This window comes from Xenopus laevis, chromosome 9_10L (assembly GCF_017654675.1).
Source record: "Xenopus laevis strain J_2021 chromosome 9_10L, Xenopus_laevis_v10.1, whole genome shotgun sequence".
NCBI lineage: Eukaryota > Metazoa > Chordata > Amphibia > Anura > Pipidae > Xenopus > Xenopus laevis.
This window is the reverse complement of record NC_054387.1, coordinates 52,983,435-53,001,158: the sequence shown is the minus strand read 5'-3', so window position 1 is coordinate 53,001,158 and position 17,724 is coordinate 52,983,435. Positions and strand designations below refer to the sequence as shown.

The 17,724-nt window shown below is 39.1% G+C and overlaps 1 protein-coding gene across 3 annotated transcripts in view; it reads right to left on the bottom strand.

Moving 5' to 3' along the window:
• Nucleotides 1–5,104: 5,104 nt before the first annotated feature.
• Nucleotides 5,105–17,724, bottom strand: part of LOC108701192 (putative uncharacterized protein MYH16) — a 95,931-nt gene continuing 83,311 nt past the window's right edge. For all 3 annotated transcript variants that reach the window (XM_018235494.2, XM_018235492.2, XM_018235493.2), the window contains 5 exons: nucleotides 13,983–14,108; nucleotides 9,934–10,104; nucleotides 6,607–6,807; nucleotides 5,796–5,942; nucleotides 5,105–5,689 (listed from right to left, as the gene is read on the bottom strand). In XM_018235494.2, coding sequence (XP_018090983.1) covers nucleotides 5,549–5,689; nucleotides 5,796–5,942; nucleotides 6,607–6,807; nucleotides 9,934–10,104; nucleotides 13,983–14,108 — 786 coding nt within the window. In that variant the 3' untranslated portion in view covers nucleotides 5,105–5,548. The remainder of the gene's footprint in view (nucleotides 5,690–5,795; nucleotides 5,943–6,606; nucleotides 6,808–9,933; nucleotides 10,105–13,982; nucleotides 14,109–17,724) is intronic.

Genomic DNA, 17,724 nt, shown 5'->3' with positions numbered 1-17,724 from the left:
GCCAGGGCCCCCCTTAAACGTCCATGTAAAAAAACTTGCCCGCCCCAGAAGTTTAAAAAAAAATTGGTGCCCAGGGCCCCACCACACAACAGGGACCACAATGGGTCACCTTTAGGGGGGCCCTGCCATGTTACACTTACTTCATTAGTGTGGCCCACTTGCTGTCAGTGAGCTGCCAACTACAGAAGGGAGGAGGGGAGCACAGGTGGCTGCATCTTCTTCCAGTGTCAGCATTTTCTTCCCTTATTGGTCACAGAATTTCAAGTCCTGGTAAAGCTGCATGGTGATTGGATGAGCTGGAGGGGAAGTTCAAACCTCAGCTATCCAATCCCTGAGCAGCTCAACTTAAACTCAGTGACCAATAAGGGAAAGTAATAGACAGAAGATACCTCCCCTTGTGCTCCTGTCCTGCCTTCCTGAAGTCAGAAGTTCTCAAAAAGCAGGGGGGCCCAGCTAATCAAGAAAGTGCGGTGTGGCCAGGCCCCTTACCCTCGGGCCCCCTACAACTCTCCCCCCCTGATGGCTGCCCTGGTCCTAAGTCTAAAGTGGTGGATATCTCAGGACAACCTATGTTCTCCTGTATCCCTGGCAACCCTCCTTGGGCTTCAATCACAACAGATGCCAACAAGAGGGACTGGGATGACCATATATCTAGGGGTCTGGGCTCAGGAAGAGAATGTGGGGCCTTCCAATTGAAGGTAGTTAAACAGAGATGTCATTATCAAGTTAAACTTTCTCATGATTAGTGATGGGCAAATCTGACCTGTTTCGCTTCACCGAAAATTTGGCAAATACATTGAAGTCAATGGACGACACTTTTTTTTTGACAATGTTTTTGATGCGTGATAATTTTTTCACTGATTGGAATCTATGGGAGTTTTTTCGTGGCAAAACCTTGAGAAAACTTCACTCATCACTACTCACGATAGTCAGATATTTAAACAAACAAGGCACAAGATCAAAAGACTTGTTGAACTTTACCATTCTTTTATATCCTGGACAGAAAGAAAACAGAATATTTCAGTGAACAAATTGATCAGGTCTATTCCCACTTCTGAAAAATGGGAAATAAATCCAGAAGTAGTGGGGACTGTTCGGCATAGACCTAATGGCCTCCATATTCAATGCAAAGCGGAAGACTTATGGATCTTGGATTCTGGATCTCAAGTCAGAGTGACTGATGCTTTCTCCATCAAATAGAGTTTCAGCTTACAAGTTTCCACCAGTTTCCCTGATCTCTTGAGTTCTCTGGAAAATCAAAGAAGAAGAGATATCAGAAGAGATATCAGAAGAGACAGTGCTTGTGGCTCCCTGATGGCCAAGAAGACTTTGTTTTTTTCAGCTGTTCCTCTTGGCAAAGGAATCAACCAGTCAGGCATCCACAATTGCTGGATCCCTTAACCCAGGGTAATCTGGTGCATCCCTGTCCAGACAGACTAGCATTAATGGCTTGGTTTAAAGGTTAACTTTGAAGTCCTCAGGAAGTGACACTCCTGGCAGTCAAAAAGTCTTCTATGATCCAGAAATATTTTTCCATTTGGGAAAAAATTTTCTTCCTGGGGTTCCAATATTGGAGTTAACCCAAAATTTTTGCAGAAGGAAATGGATCTGAACCTCAGAAATTCTACGCTTAAATGGCAAGTTACTATTATTTCCCATTTTTCATATATCTGTTGGGCTAAGAGGCCTCTGAATCAAAGATTTTTCCAGGCACTAAAAAGACATAGGGGTTATGTAATAAAAGACAATGAGGCTCATTTATAAACAGTGGGCAAATTTGCACCTGGGCAGTAACCCATAGCAACCAATCAGTGATTAGCTTTTTTCAGCCAGCTGCAGGTTGAGCACTGAAAGTAATAATCTGATTGGTTGCCATGGGTTACTGCCCAGGGGCAAATTTGCCCACTGTTTATAAATGAGCCCCACTAAGTTTGCCCAGGAGCAGTAGCCCATAGTAACCAATCAGAATTTACTGGTCACCTGTTTAAAAGCAAATATCCTATTGGTTGCTATGGGTTACTGTTCCTGGACAAACTTAGTGCCTTCTTTTGCATATGGGAGTTAGACCTCTACACCACTAGTCAGGGCTCAAGGTTACATAGTAACATAGATAAATTGGATTGAAAGAAGTCCATCGGTGGAATTATTGCAGAAGGAAATGGATATGAACCTCAGCAATTCTACCCTTAAATGGCAAGTTACTACTATTTTCCATTTTTCAGATATCTGTTGAGCTATGAGGCCTCTGAGTCAAAAAAATTTCAGGGACTAAAAAGACTTAGACCACTAGTCAGATCTCAAGGTTACATAGTTAAATTGGGTTGTAAAAAGTTCAACTCCACCAAACAAATCGAGTGCACATATATTCATGTGCACACACACTCATGCCAACATATTTATGTTTATTATTATGCACACATTTTACAGAAGTCCAAAAATATTGCCCAACAACCGGTAGCCAAGCATTGGGCTGAGGCTCGATGTGATACATCAGCATTTAGATGTACAGATGAAGCACCAGCTATGCCACAAGGTGTCTGGTTACAACCAGTTGCAATATCCCACGATAACTCATTTAGTTAACCAAAGCTGCACTCAATATGTCATCACTTGATGTTCCCAGTGAGGTTAGTGGCTCGATAAACATTGTAAATCCTAGGACAGAAAAACACTGTGAACATTCTAGCTGCAATGTACTCAATGTTAATTCTATGCTAATTAAGTGTTAGCACTGGGGATTAGAACAATGTACAAACAGTCACAGATTATTTAAATGTGCAGTAGGTGAAGCATGATCAGGGCCGGATTTACATAGCGGGCACCCCTATGCCTGGTGTCATTCTTCGCCCCAGATCTCATCAGATGTTTAAATATTTATCTTGACAAAGTGGCTCTGATCAGGCCTGGATTTGTGGCAAGGCCACACAGAATTTGAGGGACAGCATGCCGCCCATCTGCATCAGGACTAGCTACTAGCACTGGAGACAGACTCAGTTACCATAACACATGGGATGTTATATTGGGCCCTACACTGGCTTCTATTGTGTGAGGAGTCCACTCAGGCTCAAGTTAGTAGTTTTTTCACTTCTTGGGAATAAGATCAACATGTATAAATTGCTATTAATGTTCAAATATGATTGCTGGTGACTAGTGATGGGATTTCTCAAAGGCCAGAGAACAGTTGGTTTTACAGTGGCACAAGGAAGGTTTCACTGCTGGGCTTTTTAAGTTAATTCTGGTACAGTAAATAACCCATTGTGCAACAGATTGCAAACATAACAATTATAGAATCCAGGACCATAATAATCCTAAATATGAAATATAACATAAAACATCTTGTGATGCAAACACGGTGAGATTTTATTATTTCTAAAACAATATCAAAATCACGACGAAGATAACATGGTGGAACAATAAAAAATACAAACTTTTATATCATAAAAAGGCAAAAAGAAAAGCTCTGGTTATGTTCAGTTGTAAAGCAGTAAATATAATGTAGCTGGAATAATGAAGGCTTAAACAAAATGAAAACTCAAATTTTTAGAATCTCCATGTCTCAAGCTGGCCATTTATATTATGGAGCTCACCAATTGGTCTGTTGATCATCAGGCAGGTTTGAAAATGGCACTAGGAGAGGACAGCACATGAGCTTACATGAGTGGCCAACTCAGGCCAAGACCAAGATCCACTTGTTTGAGACCTCACCAAATTAATGGATCTCACGATATGTATGGCCAGCTTTAATCCTACTACCATTTATGTTTGTTTCAATGTGATCTTCCCATGAAGCAATCATATCACTTTTAAAACCTGCTATAAATGTATTTAAAGACAAAAAATAATGTATGTGCAGTTCGTTACAAACCCTGTCTTCAAATTGCCTTCAAAAACATTTTATTGCGTCATTTTTGGAAATGGCATAAAAAAACCCCAAGCAAAAAATATTAACATCAAGACTATTTTAACTGTAAATATTAAGTAGTAGGAATGATGTATCAAAGGTAAATAAAATTAAAAAACAAAATCAACACTTTTTCTTGATTTATTAGAAATAATTTGATATACTGTATTGTTAAATAAAGGGTCTTTATAAATCAGAACTTTTTCCAGGTAACCTAGATAAATAGAATAATGTCTTACACTAGGGGTTAGGAATGCATTTAATACATTGTTTATTGGTTTCATTAAAATACCGAACTGAATCGGAACTAAAATTTAAAATGTTTAAATGTAGCTTCTCAGGTCAGTAGGCATCACTACTGAAGTTCGGTGGAAGTCCCACTTCTACGGTCATTCAAATTCAATGGAATGAACAAACTAACAACTCTGAACTGCATGGTGGCTTTACGCTAGGGATGCCCCGAATCCACTATTTGAGATTTGACCGAATCCAAGAATCCTTCGGGAAAGATTCAGGCGATTACCAAACTGAATCCTAATTTGCATATGCAAATTAGGATTGGGAAAGGAAAAAGTGGCAACAATTTTTTTTTACTTCCTTGTTTTGATTTACCTTTCCACCCATTATTAACATATGCAAATTCGGATTCGGTTCAACCAGGCACAAGGATTTGGCAGAATCCTGCTGGAAAAGGCTGTATCCCGAACTGAATTTTGGATTTGGTGCATCCCTACTTTCCGCCAGGCTTTGGGGTAAATTTATCAAAGAGTGAAGTTCCGCCACTAGAGTGAAATTCCGCAGCGCTCAATTCATTTCTATGGGATTTTGAAAGGCGTATTTATCAATGGGTGAAAGTGAAAGTTCACCCTTTGATAAATACGCCTATAAAAATCCCATAGAAATGAATGGAGAGTGGCGGAATTTTACTCTAGTGGCGGAACTTCACTATTAACTTCACTCTTTGATAAATATATAGTGAATAAAGTAGCCCCTCTTGTAAAATATAAGGATATTATAAGTTACCGAGGAGTTTCATGACCATATAAAAACACGAGGCCGAAGGCCGAGTGTTTTTATACAGGTCATGGAACTCCGAGTTAACTTCTAATATCCTCATATTTTACAACTGGGGGTACTTTATTTATTATAATACACACATTTCAGTGAGTCATGTGACAGAAATGACATCAACACTCACCGTTTATAACTGATGACATCAGAACTCACCATTTATAAGGATATAATTTACAAGATATTCATAGCTTTTGTGTATTATACCCCTTTATGTAGTCGTATGCACTTTAATCTAGCTTTCTGAGCTGTATCTTTCAACTTTTTCCAAAGTTCAGATGAGCTACTGTGTTGAGAAATACATGAAATGTGAGGCTCAGTTTCAAATACACATTGGAATAAATGGCTTCCTTTCTGCAAATGTCCAAGGATATGCATGTAGTATTACACTCAGTTTAACTGCATTTTAGGAACTATTTTCCTTTTTGAACATGTTTGACATTTTGTGCAAATTTATACAAGTTCAAAGTATATTATTATTTAATGTTTTCATTAAGGCAACAACACTTAGGTTGGTTTTTTGGATAAAGCATTGTTTATGCCTAAAGTGAGTACCCATGAATACCTCACACAAAGCTATTCTGCCATTAATTTCTTCAGTGAGTCCAGATAAGCAGGAATTAGTGATGTTGTTTCCTCCTCCGTCTTCTCAACCCGACCATCCAATCCTGTTAAGCTGGGGGATCTGACAAGAATAGCCAATGGGGAGGCACAGCCCTGTAATAAAGCAGAAAGAGTCTTGAATATGATGGCTACTACTTTGTAGCTTAAGGCCTTGCATATTCTTTATCAGAATAAGATTTGCTTTAAATGCGCCACTTACCGAGGAGAAGCCTTTACCAAAACTAGCTCTGTTCTTTGTGCGGATTTTAGAAAGTGCAGACTCTGCAATATCTGCTCTCTCTTCTGCATCATCAAGTTCGTTTATGGTCTTTCTATATTTGTTTAGGTTCAGGTTTGCTTGTTCCTCCTACAGTGAAAATCAAAATGTTCAGAAATGTTCAGACTGGATGTTATAGGTTATTTATTGCAGGGGGTGTAAACTATTTTCCACTCTGGCTACTCTAAAATTTGTGGGTCACTTAGACTCAATGTCAGGTGTGGTTCCAGCAATGGTGGGTGTTAATATTATCTGCATTGTTCTCCCAATCAGCAGTAGGAGAAACCTTTTAATAAATCCTGCCTTGCTTTACTCCTTGCCTGAACAAAATTTTGTTGAAAAATCTGTCAAGCCTTTGCTTGTGTATGATTTTGGCTTGTTTCCTGACCATCCGCTTTTTCTCATCTCTTGGCGCTACGTTTCTCTGATTCCTGTGTATGACCTGGCTAGATCTCACAAACTGCTCTGTTGTGTGTCCTGATTGACACTCCCCAACCACTGACTGCCCTAACTTCCAAGCAAGTTTCTACATTGACAGAGTTACCTTCTCATACCTGTGCCTAGCCTGCAGCAGTCCTGTAGTACTTGTAATGGGGGAAGAGTATATGCAATTCATGCAGCTTGCAACCTGCCCTTGGTGTGACCCACTGGGGTCTATTTCCCAATGAATCAGATTCCTTAACACTCAGCTGCATACAATGAACCCCGTGATGTATTGTATGGTATTACCAACAAACATCAGCAGAATACACACCGCTTCTTCTGCCATTCTCTTGTACGTCTTCAGTTTGCTCTGCAGCCTCTCAACAAGGTCTTGGGTCCGCTGCTGAGTCTTCTGATCTTCTTCTGCCTGAAAGATTAGCTCCTTCATACGCCTTTCGTATTTTTTTAAAGTCTTAGTCGTTTCTGCGTGTTTTTTCTGCTCAAAGTCCAGTTCTGTCTCAAGTTCTTTTACCTTCAAAAAACACAATGTAATGCTTCATGTCAAAGTTAATGGACTTGTATTTTATTTACTTCTTTTATTCAGCTTTTCAAAGGCTTTTTAGCTAAGTAAATATGGCCACTGCAATAAGTTGAAGGGGCTTATTTGAGAATTTTTTAGGTTCCCAAAGGCAAGTGTTCTACCATTTTTAGAAAGCCTGTTGGGTAAGATTTGCTGTGAATGACAGATGCCCTGAATACTCCAGGAACTATAGCAGCGTGCTTGAAAGTTTCTGAAATCTTCTATATTTTTATATGAATGTGACCTAAACATTATCTGATTTTCAAACACATCCTAAAAGTTGATGAAGAAAACTTAGCTCAACAAATAAAACTAAAATTGTTATATTTGGTCATGTATTTATTGAAAACAATTATCTAATAACATATCTGTGTGTGGCAAAAGTAATGCAAAAAAAAAAGTAAAAGTGGCAAAAGTAAGCAAATCCTTAGGATTATCAAATAATTTGAAGGCAAAATCAGAGACTTTCAGTCAATGGGATGACCTGTAACATAGCAAGTTTGGTTGAAAAAAGACACACGTCCATCAAGTTCAACCTTTGAACTTTTTTTTATACTGCCTAACTACTAGTTGATCCAGAGGAAGGCAAAAAACCCCATCTGAAGCCTCTCCAATTTGCCTCAGAGGGGAGTAAGAGAGAGATCCTGTTTTATTTAAAGAATGGGGATCCAGCACAGCCTGATCACAAAAAATATTTTTTTTTGATGTGTATCATGGCTTGAAAAAAGGAGGTGTCTGAGGACCTGAGAATAAAAGTTATTAATGCCTATAAAGTTGGAAAAGGATTACAAGACTATCTCAAAAGAGCTTGGACTCCACCAATCAACAGACAGACAGATTGTGTACAAATGGAGGAAATTCAAGACTACTGTTACCCCTACCCAGAATTGGTCAACCATCAAAGATAACTCCAACCGCAAGGCGTCTAATAGTTCGAGAGGTTAGAAAGAAACCCAGGGTAACTTCTAAGCAACAGAAGGCCTGTCTTACATTGGCTAATGTTGATGTTCACCATTAGGTGAACACTGAACAGCAATGGTATGTATGGCAGGATAGGAAGTAGAAAGCCACTGCTCTCCCCCAAAGATATTACTGAACATTTACAGTTTGCTAATATCCTGTGAACATACCAGAACAATACTAGAAAAATGTTTTGGACGGACGAAGCTTGCTTTTTGGCTTAAAGGAGAAGGAAAGTCCTTTTATACTTGGGGGTGGCAAAAGTTGGGAGAAAACTGCACCGGCCTGGGATTCTTCCAGCGAGCACCACAGAACAATCATCTTCCGGCTACTTCTTTCTTCTTTGAGCGAAAAGCCAAACTTTAACAAAAAAGTTGGCTGTTTTGTTCTACTGCCAAATGCGTCTGCCCCAGAAAATTTGAAGAAAGAAGAAGCAAGAAAACGATTGCTGTGCATTGCTCATTGGAATAACCCCGGGCCGGTGCAGTTTTGTCCAGATAGGAGCACCGGCCCGGGGTGTCAAGTAAGTAAAACCTAACTTTTGGCACCCCAAGTAAAAAGGAATTTTTGTTGAAGCGAAACTGCTCAGATGCACCCATCATTGAATTGGAACAATGAATTCTAAACTATAACAGTAAATCCTAAAGGAAAATGACAATACATCTGTCCCTGAACTGAATCTCAAGAGTTATGCAGCAAGACAACGATCCTCAACACACAAGTCCTTCTAGCAAAGAATGGTTAAAGCTGATGCTACAGAGCTGATGACTAAACTCTTTTGCTAACTGTGCTGTTTCTGAGCTTCCATGTACCAATAATCTGAATTATTTACTAATTAGCCCAATATTATGACATCTATATTTATATATTCAGTATATTGTGAGTGGGTCCCTAAGCTCAGTATTTGACAGCAGCAAAGAGAATTTGCAGTGAATCAGTAGAAAAGAAGATGGGGAGCTACTTGGGCATCTTTGGAGACACAAATTTTTACTGCTAAAGGGCTGTGGTTGCATTAGGCTGGCACAGAACCACAAACATCACGTACAACATTTCTAGCTAGTTCTTTAGTTCAGATTCAGTTTTCCTTTAAGCTTTAAAAGTACATTAGAAGGCATTATAGACAGATAGTGGGGGATCTTTTTCCATAGAAAAGACCAATGCACCACAGACCACCCCTTTAGACTTGAGAAACTGAGCTTGGCTCTTCATGTTGAAGGCAGTGAGGTTGTGGAATTGCCAGCGGAGTGATGGCAAATTCTATTCTAATTCTCATTATTATTGATTTCTTGAACAAACATATTATCCAAGGCTATTTATATAAATTTTGACGCCCGCATTAAAGTCAATGGGCGTCCGATTAATGTTGACGTGCGACAGTTTTGGCACTCGTGAATTTTCGCCTCAGTTTCGCGAATGTATTCGCTGTCGGCGAAACGCGGAAATTAGTCGTTGTTTGTGTATCTATTGCAGGTTTGATAGGAGGGGGTTGAACTTGATGGACTTTGGTCTCTTTCTTTTGGAAACTAGTCTTAAAGGAAAACTATACCCCCAAAATTAACACTTAAGCAACAGATAGTTCAAATCATATTAAGTGGCATATTAAAGAATCTTACCAAACTGGAATATATATTTAAGTAAATATTTCCCTTTTACATCTCTTGCCTTGAACCACCATTTCGTGATGGTCTGTGTGCTGCCTCAGAGATCACCTGACCAGAAATACTACAACTCTAACTGTAACAGGAAGAAGTGTGGAAGCAAAAGACACAACTCTGTCTGTTAATTGGCTCATGTGACCTAACCGGTATGGTTTGTTGGTATGTTTGTGAGTACAGTGAATCCTACGATCCCAGGGGGCGGCCCTTATTTTTTAAAATGGCAATTTTCTATTTATGATTACCCAATGGCACATACTACTAGAAAATTATATTGTTATGAAAACGGTTTATTTACATGAAGCAGGGTTTTACATATGAGCTGTTTTATGCAATATCTATTTATAAAGACCTACATTGTTTGGGGGGTATAGTTTTCCTTTAAAGTATTAGTGCATTCTAATGAACAGAGCCTTGTTACCCCTCAGCAGTATCACAGGTGGACCTGATGTTTCCAACTCACCTTTCCTTCCAGTTTCTGAATGAACTTTTTTTCATCTTTTAAGGTCATCTGCTCAGCTTCCTCAATTTTGGCATTTAGTTCTCTAATCTGATTCTCTAGTCCTTTCTTTATCTTCTGTAAGTGGTGTGTGAGGCCTTGTTCATGGTGCAGTTCATCTGCCATTCTTGAAGCCTAGAAGCAGTAGAGCCCCAGGTTTTAATTTTAGAAACAAGATGAATAGGAGGGGTCTCAACAGAAATAGGGGTAATAAAAACCATAGTAACCAGCAGTAACTAGCCATATAGAGCACTTGTTTTTTAGATGGGATCAGTGACCCCCTCATTTAAAAGCTGGAATGAGTCAGAAGAAGAAGGCAAATAATTCAAAAACTGTAAAAAAGAAACAGTTGTTTAGAATTAGTCATTCTATAACATACTCAAAGTTAACGTAAAGGTGAACTGCCCCTATGAAACAAATAGGAACCTTCTGCAATCCAAGATATTTCATTTTTGAAAAAGTTCGAGAGAAAAATAATAAATACAAGTATAGGACCTGTTATCCAGAATGCTTGGGACCTGGGGGTTTACGGATAACAGATCTTTCCATAATTTGGATCTTCATACCTTAAGTCTACTAGAAATTCATGTAAACATTAAACAACCCCAATAGGCTTATTTTGCTTCCAACAAGGATGAATTATATCTTAGCTTGGTTCAAGTACAAGCTACTGTTTTATTATTACAGAGAAAAGGGTAATCAATTTTTAAAATTTGGATTATTTGGGAGACGGGAATTCCGTAATTCGGAGCTTTCTGGATAACAGGTTTCCGGATAACAGATCCCATACCTGTACCTGAAAAGAAAGATTGAAATAGTAATAATTTAGTAGTCCATTTTTGCTTAAAGGGCATGTAAAGGCAAAAAAATAAAATCCAATTTTTACTTTCTTTAATGAAAAAGAAACCTATCTCCAATATACTTTAATTAAAAAATGTGTACCGTTTTTATAAGAAACCTGACTGTATGCAGTGAAATTCTCCGTTTATTTACTGCTGTGGATAGGAATTGTCAGACCGTCCCTAACTGCTGAGCAGGGAAACAATCATATTATGAACAGCAGGGGGAGCCCCCGCCTTACTTACCAGCCATGCAGAACTCAAGCAGCTTTGTTTAGGACAATCCCTAAGCAGCCCAGACCACACTGAGCATGTGCACAGTCTTAGTCTTGCAAAGATGTTTAACAAAGTTCTAAGATGGTGACCCCCTGTAGCCAACTTTGAAAGCATAAATTATTTGTTTGATTAGGCTTGTGGTGCAGTAAGTTCATGTTTATATTTAGTATACAAAATACAGCATTTCTAGCCTTATTCTATTTTAGACTTTACATGCCCTTTAAGGAATCACAATTTAAATCATCAGAAGGCAGGACACCCCTACAGTTCTTGCCAGCTGGGAGAATATATAGACACCAAAAGAAATTGAACAAATCTTGGACTCCCCCTTTTTTTCTCTACTCATTTGTCTCTATGCATAAAGGTTTTAACAAATGAAATGTGAATGGTATGACATTTTCAATGTATTGACGATGATTTTTTATCAATTTAATGTTGCTGCTGTGAATAAATGTATCAATATGATCAAAACATAAATAATTCTGGGTTTCTTTTTTTTATTGCTGTTTTTTAATTTTAAATTGATTAAAGCATTAGATGTGGCCTCAAAAAAGTGATAAGAAATAAATGTATTAGATGTGCTTTGCTCATGCAACACATTGTTACAAATGAACACTAGATGGAAGCACATTCCTTCTCAATGAATTTTCTCTGAAAGGCAATACACGTCTAACACTAAAGCTTTCAGTTGCCTTCTTCCTTTATCAAAGATATTTGGTATTTTGTAGAGATTGCCAAGTTTTATACAAGGTTCATTAACTGCATTTATAAAATCATCTCCATAGCTATGCAGCTTACTCTCAGCATTTGTCCAGATATTTATTGGCTAGCAACACCTACAAATGTGCATCAAAAATACTAGATATATGCTCATTACAGCCTCAAAAAACATTAAACCTTTGTATGCACTGCCCAGGTAAACTGAAATATTATTAAATCAGCACCATGCATAGTATATTGAGGCACCTATTTTTAATTGTTAATGTAGATGCACCAACTGCTGCAGCCAGGGCCGGAACAAGGGGTAGGCAGAAGAAGGACCTGCCTAGGGCGCAATGAAAGGGGGGCGCTGGGCATGTACCAGTCTTCTGCCTACCCGTAGTCCATGTTTGCGCTCCCTCTCCATTCCCTTTCAGCTCTCTATCGCCCTCCCCTTCAGTTTTTTCCCTCTCCTCTGGCGATATTTCCCCTGCCCTCCCTTGCCAAGCTCATCTCTTCAGTTTTCCCCCTCCCCTCCGTAGCTCTGCGCATGTGTGCGCACGCTGGATGGAGGGGTGTGCACGCGGAGAGGAGCTTGCGCACACACGAGCATGGAGGGGAGCGCGATGGCCGGCTGGGTTGCCTAGGGCGCCCAGTTGGCTTGGCCCGGCACTGGCTGCAGCTTATCCCAGCACCACTTGAGAGGCACCTCCTGTGCCTTCCTTTCCATTAATGTAGTTTGTAGAGCAGGCACTCAAAGAGCAATCCTCCAGGCAGTTACAGTTAAAAAAGTATTTATTGAAGTACAAGTATGGATTACAGCCTTACGTGTTTTGTGTTTTCATAACACTTAATTCCTTCCCACTAACTCAGTTTACCTCCAGTGGGATATGGTTCTTCTGGAATTCCCCCAAGTATTTTCTTCATTTCCCATAAACCCATGCCTTTTCAAACCACACAGCACTTGCCATCTCCTGCTGCCAAACCTTGCAGCTCATCTTTGGAGTTCCGATCCATAACTCCCCCATAAGGAATGTCCCTCTCTCTTTTGAAAACTAAACTCAAATATTACCTTTTTTGTCACCTATAGACCAAGGCCCCAACTATTTTTAGGAGGTTATTTATCAAAGGCCCAGTTTGTGAGTTTTTTTTCTACCTCAAACTCACAACTCAAATGTTTGCTTGTTTATGAAAAAACCCAAATGTAAAAATCTTGATTGAATGCAATCGGGGGGAATAAGTTGAATACTCGAATATCTCAAATTGATCGAGTTTTCGAGTGTAATCCACTGAAAAAACCTGAAAATCATGAAGGCTAAAAACAGCTTCATATGGTTCAAGGGATTTCAAGGGATGCACCGAATCCACTATTTTTGATTTGGCCGAACCCCTGAATCCTCCCCCCTGCGGAATACCGAACCAAATCCTAATTTGCATATGCAAATTAGGGGTGGGAAGGGTAAAACATTTTTTACTTCCTTGTTTTGTGTCAAGAATTCACGCAATTTCCCTCGCTGTCCCTAATTTGCATATGCAAATTAGGATTTGGATTCGGTTCGGCCGGGCAGAATCCTGCTGAAAAAGGCCGAATCCTGGCCAAATCCGGAACCCAATCCTGGATTCGGTTCATCCCTAATTTCTACATGATTTTGACAGGTTTTAGCTGGATTATTTTTAGATTCTGTTTTTTTGCAGTTTTGGGGCATAATAAATCTAGAAAAAAGTTTTTTTTTATCCCGTATTTTTTTTCTTTACTGAAACTACTCTTGAAAAAACATTATTATCTATTGGCCTTTAATAAATAATCTCCCAAATGACTGGTGTAATAACTATTCTGTACATTTCCATAAATTGGAATAATTTCCATAGATTCATAGATTAGAAGATGTTTGGGGCAGGGACTTTTTTTCAGCATAATCCTTTAATCTTAGTTAAAATTGTACATTTTATACTTTTACACATTGTATATTGTTCCCTTTTTTTTTATATTTTTATAGTACATAGATATAAATATATATATATATATATCTAGGCACATAAATTCTTGTCTTGAAAATCATTTTTCACCCTTGCATTCTAAACATTCAGTGTTGTGTATAATAGAACAATAAGTCTCCTACTAACATTTTCTGCCATTAGACATTAGTTGAGTGTGAAATCCATAAATATACATGTTCCATGTGAGATTTTGTTTCTTACCTCCGTTGCAGATTTCTTAGCTCTCTCTTCAGCATGCCGCAGCTCATTTAATAAATCTTCTTTCTCGGCAGTTACCTGCTGCAGGTTGGCATCTTGCTTCTTTTTTGAAAGAGATACGCACTGGAGCTGTCAGATTTTAAAAAAGATCACCCAAAGTAAAAATCAACTGGATCAGTTTATTAATAATAACTACTGTTTTCGTAGGTTTCGATTTAAATGATGTTTCATTATTTCTTATGTAATATGATCTTAGCCTTTTTTTTCCATGCAAAGGAATTACTGGTTTACTGATTTTCACTACAAAGTTATTAGTTATTATATTTGATATATTTTGCGGTTAAAAGTGTTCGTGTACCGTCCTCATGCATTGTGTTGGCTTTAGAGGGTGGCACCTGGATCTTCTAAAGCAAAAAACAAAGGTCTGTATGTGCAAAAGTTCAGGGTGGATTAGGTATTTGCTATACTTTCTGATAGACAAACAGAAGGCTGCTTGTAAGAACGATTACAGTGGTTTCTACATCTGCTATTTTTTCTGTGAGCACCAATTTATTGCTGAAACCACAAGGAGATTGATGGGTTATTTTCACCAAATAGTTTCCAATATTCTAATTAAGTTTTCTTTTTAGGCTACTACTAATGTTACATTCAAAGAAGAAAATTCACAATGCAAGGCCAATCCATTTGTAATCTCACCAGTAGTAAATGGGGTCTGGGTGCACATGCTGCAGACCTACAGCTCCAGGTGAAGGCATCCAACCAAACAGAAGACAGCAGGCACTCACAGATCCCACAAACAAAACAAACTTGTAAAAGAACTTTATTTCAGGCCACAAAGTAAATTAATACATAGCCTTACGCATTTGGGCATTTAAATTGACATCTTGTTCTTCTGACAAAGGCCTCAGAACCACATGGTCCTGTACCTGAAAGAACTGATCAGAAGACTATATGGGAGTTCAGGATGGAGTCTTCTCATATTCTCTAAAGATGTTGCCCGTGCGTCAGAAAAGTCGCTTACGTCAAAACCATTGCACGTCAACATTATTCGGAAGCCCATTGACTTTAACGCCGGAGTCAAGATTGACGTGGGGTCAAATTTCAAGTTTCGCTAATTATTCACCGTTTTGCGAATTTCGAGCGAAATTCATGAATTTTTTGGCGAACCGAAACGGGAGAAATTCGCCCATCACTAATTGTGAGTAGACTGTAAGCTATGATTATTAATCTTTGAATTAATGTGTTACACTATGGGGCCCATTTACTTCGTTTTAGTGAAGGAATAGAGGAAAAAAAGTTAGAATTTCGAATGGCCGAATATGGCTAGTTCGAACATCGAATGGGCTACTTCAACCTTCGACTACGACCTTCGACTTCGATTCAAACTAAAAATCTTTCGACCATTCAATAGTCGAAGTACTGTCTCTTTAAAAATTTCTTCGACCCCCTAGTTCGCCACCTAAAACCTACCAAGGCCAATGTTAGCCTATGGGGAAGGTCCCCATAGGCTTCCTAACAATTTCCTGATTGAAGGAATATCCTTCGATCGATGGATTAAAATCCTTCGAATCGTTCGATTATTCCTTCGATCGTTCAATCATAGGAATAGCGGTAAATCCTTCGACTTCAATATTCGAAGTCGAAGGATTTTACTTCGACGGTCGAATATCGAGGGTTAATTAACCCTCCATATACGACCCTAGGTAAATGTGCCCCTTAATGTGCTTCTTATCATCTTTTTTATGATGAGCTTGGCAACTTATTAAGGTACTCGTTTAAGTCTATGCCCTTTGGAGTGGTTGAGCCTTATATCTTATTTAGTGATGGGCGACACAAATTTACGGGTTTCACCGCACGCAAATTCATTTGCAAAGCTGCAGGCGAAAAAAAAATTAGGGATGCACCGAATCCAGGATTCGGTTCGGGATTCGGCCTGGATTCTGCCTTTTTCAGCAGGATTCGGATTTGGCTGAATCCTTCTGCCTGGCCGAAGCGAATCGGGCGGGGAGGGAAATTGCGTTACTTCTTTCCCCTTCCCACTCCTAATTTGCATATGCAAATTAGGGCTCGGATTCGGTTCGGTATTCGGGCAAATCTTTCGCGAAGGATTTGGGGGTTCGGCCGAATCCAAAATAGTGGATTTGGTGCATCCCTAAAAAAAATTGACGTCAAAATTTGTGTGCATCAAAATTGTTTGGACGCCCATTGACTTTAATGCATTTGGACCAAACAGTCACGTGCGTTATATTTTTTGCCTCCAATCACTTTTATTCGCCGTTCCGCAGTAAATTCCCGGAAACTGCACAGAATTGCCCATCACTAATCTTATTCAATTCGCTTACCACATGTTGGGGTGAAGAGGAATTATTGTTCTGTTGGGGTGAAGGTGAATAACCATGAAATACACTGGTCGCTTTAAAAGTTTTATGTCACACCATAGCCGTTCAAATGGGTGTATATGTTTTCACTAAAATACTACAATACTATTTTGTGAACTTCCTTGTAGCTTGGCTTCTGGTTCACTGTGTTTATTCACTGTTGTTTATGATTGGACTTGTACATATATGCACAATATATTCATAAGGCTTTGTCATCTACCACTTAGACAAAATTGTGGGGGTAGGTTATAACAAAGGAGCGTTCTCAGTTGACACTGATGGAAGACCAATAGTAATATTATTCTTTTTTTCAACTAGCAGATAGACTGTATATGTTGGAGCACATATAAATCTTAGAACATTTTCTGTGGCTTTCTAGGAAGAAGAGCCTAAAGCTATTACTCCTCATCAGGAAATATTGCTTTCTCTGGGTAGTCGTAGCTTTTGTAATAACTTTGTAGGTTGGTGTATTCTATCATGGAAAGGTTGTTGATGTATAAGTCTATTAGTTTATGGCATGTGACCAGGTCAGTATAAAGTCATTATATGTATGTGTGTATATATTTATATGTTTTGTTTTATTGAGTCAACCTTTTTTGGTTCACTGTTTGTTTTCAGGTAGGATAAGCAGAAGGTTACAATCAGGGTCGCTATCAGAAATCATAGGGCCCTGTATGACAAAATTTTCAGGGCCTCGTCCACGCCACACCAGAGTAAAAAGGCCACATAGACATCAGTGCTAAAACAGTAAAAATACCCCCATAAAAGTTATAAAAAGCCATTGGTGGTCAGGGCCCCCCTGCAAAGTTAAAAAAAATTAGGTGGCCTGGTCCCCATCACAAGTTAAAAAAAAACCATTAGTGCCCAGAGTCCACCTATAAGTTAAAAAAAACAAAAAAAACACTGGTGGTCAGCCCCAAAAAAGTAAAAAAAAATATTGTTGGGCAGGGTACCCCATAAAAATTGAAAAAAATATTGATGGCCAGGGTCCCCCATGAAAGTTTTAAAAAAAATTGGTGGCCAGGGGTTTAAAAAAAAAAAACAGAAACAAACAATACAAAAACCAATGGTGTTCAGTGGAACATACCTTTACAGGTCTTCTTTGGCTCTATTGGGGCCTTCCCCTCTACATTGGCTTCTCGCAGTGGCTTTTGCCACCTTGTGCTGCCCTTTGACTACATTTAGAGGCTTTCGGCTCCTTTCGGCAGGGTCAGACTGGAGCATTGGGGCCGACCAGTCAAAATGAGGGGCCCTCCTGGCAGTCCCGAACTCCAAACCCCTGCCCATGAAAGATGCGGCACGCATGTGCGAAAGTCGCAAAAGCTGGGGGAGGCCCCCATGATGTTTATCTGGTTTTGTAGCACCAC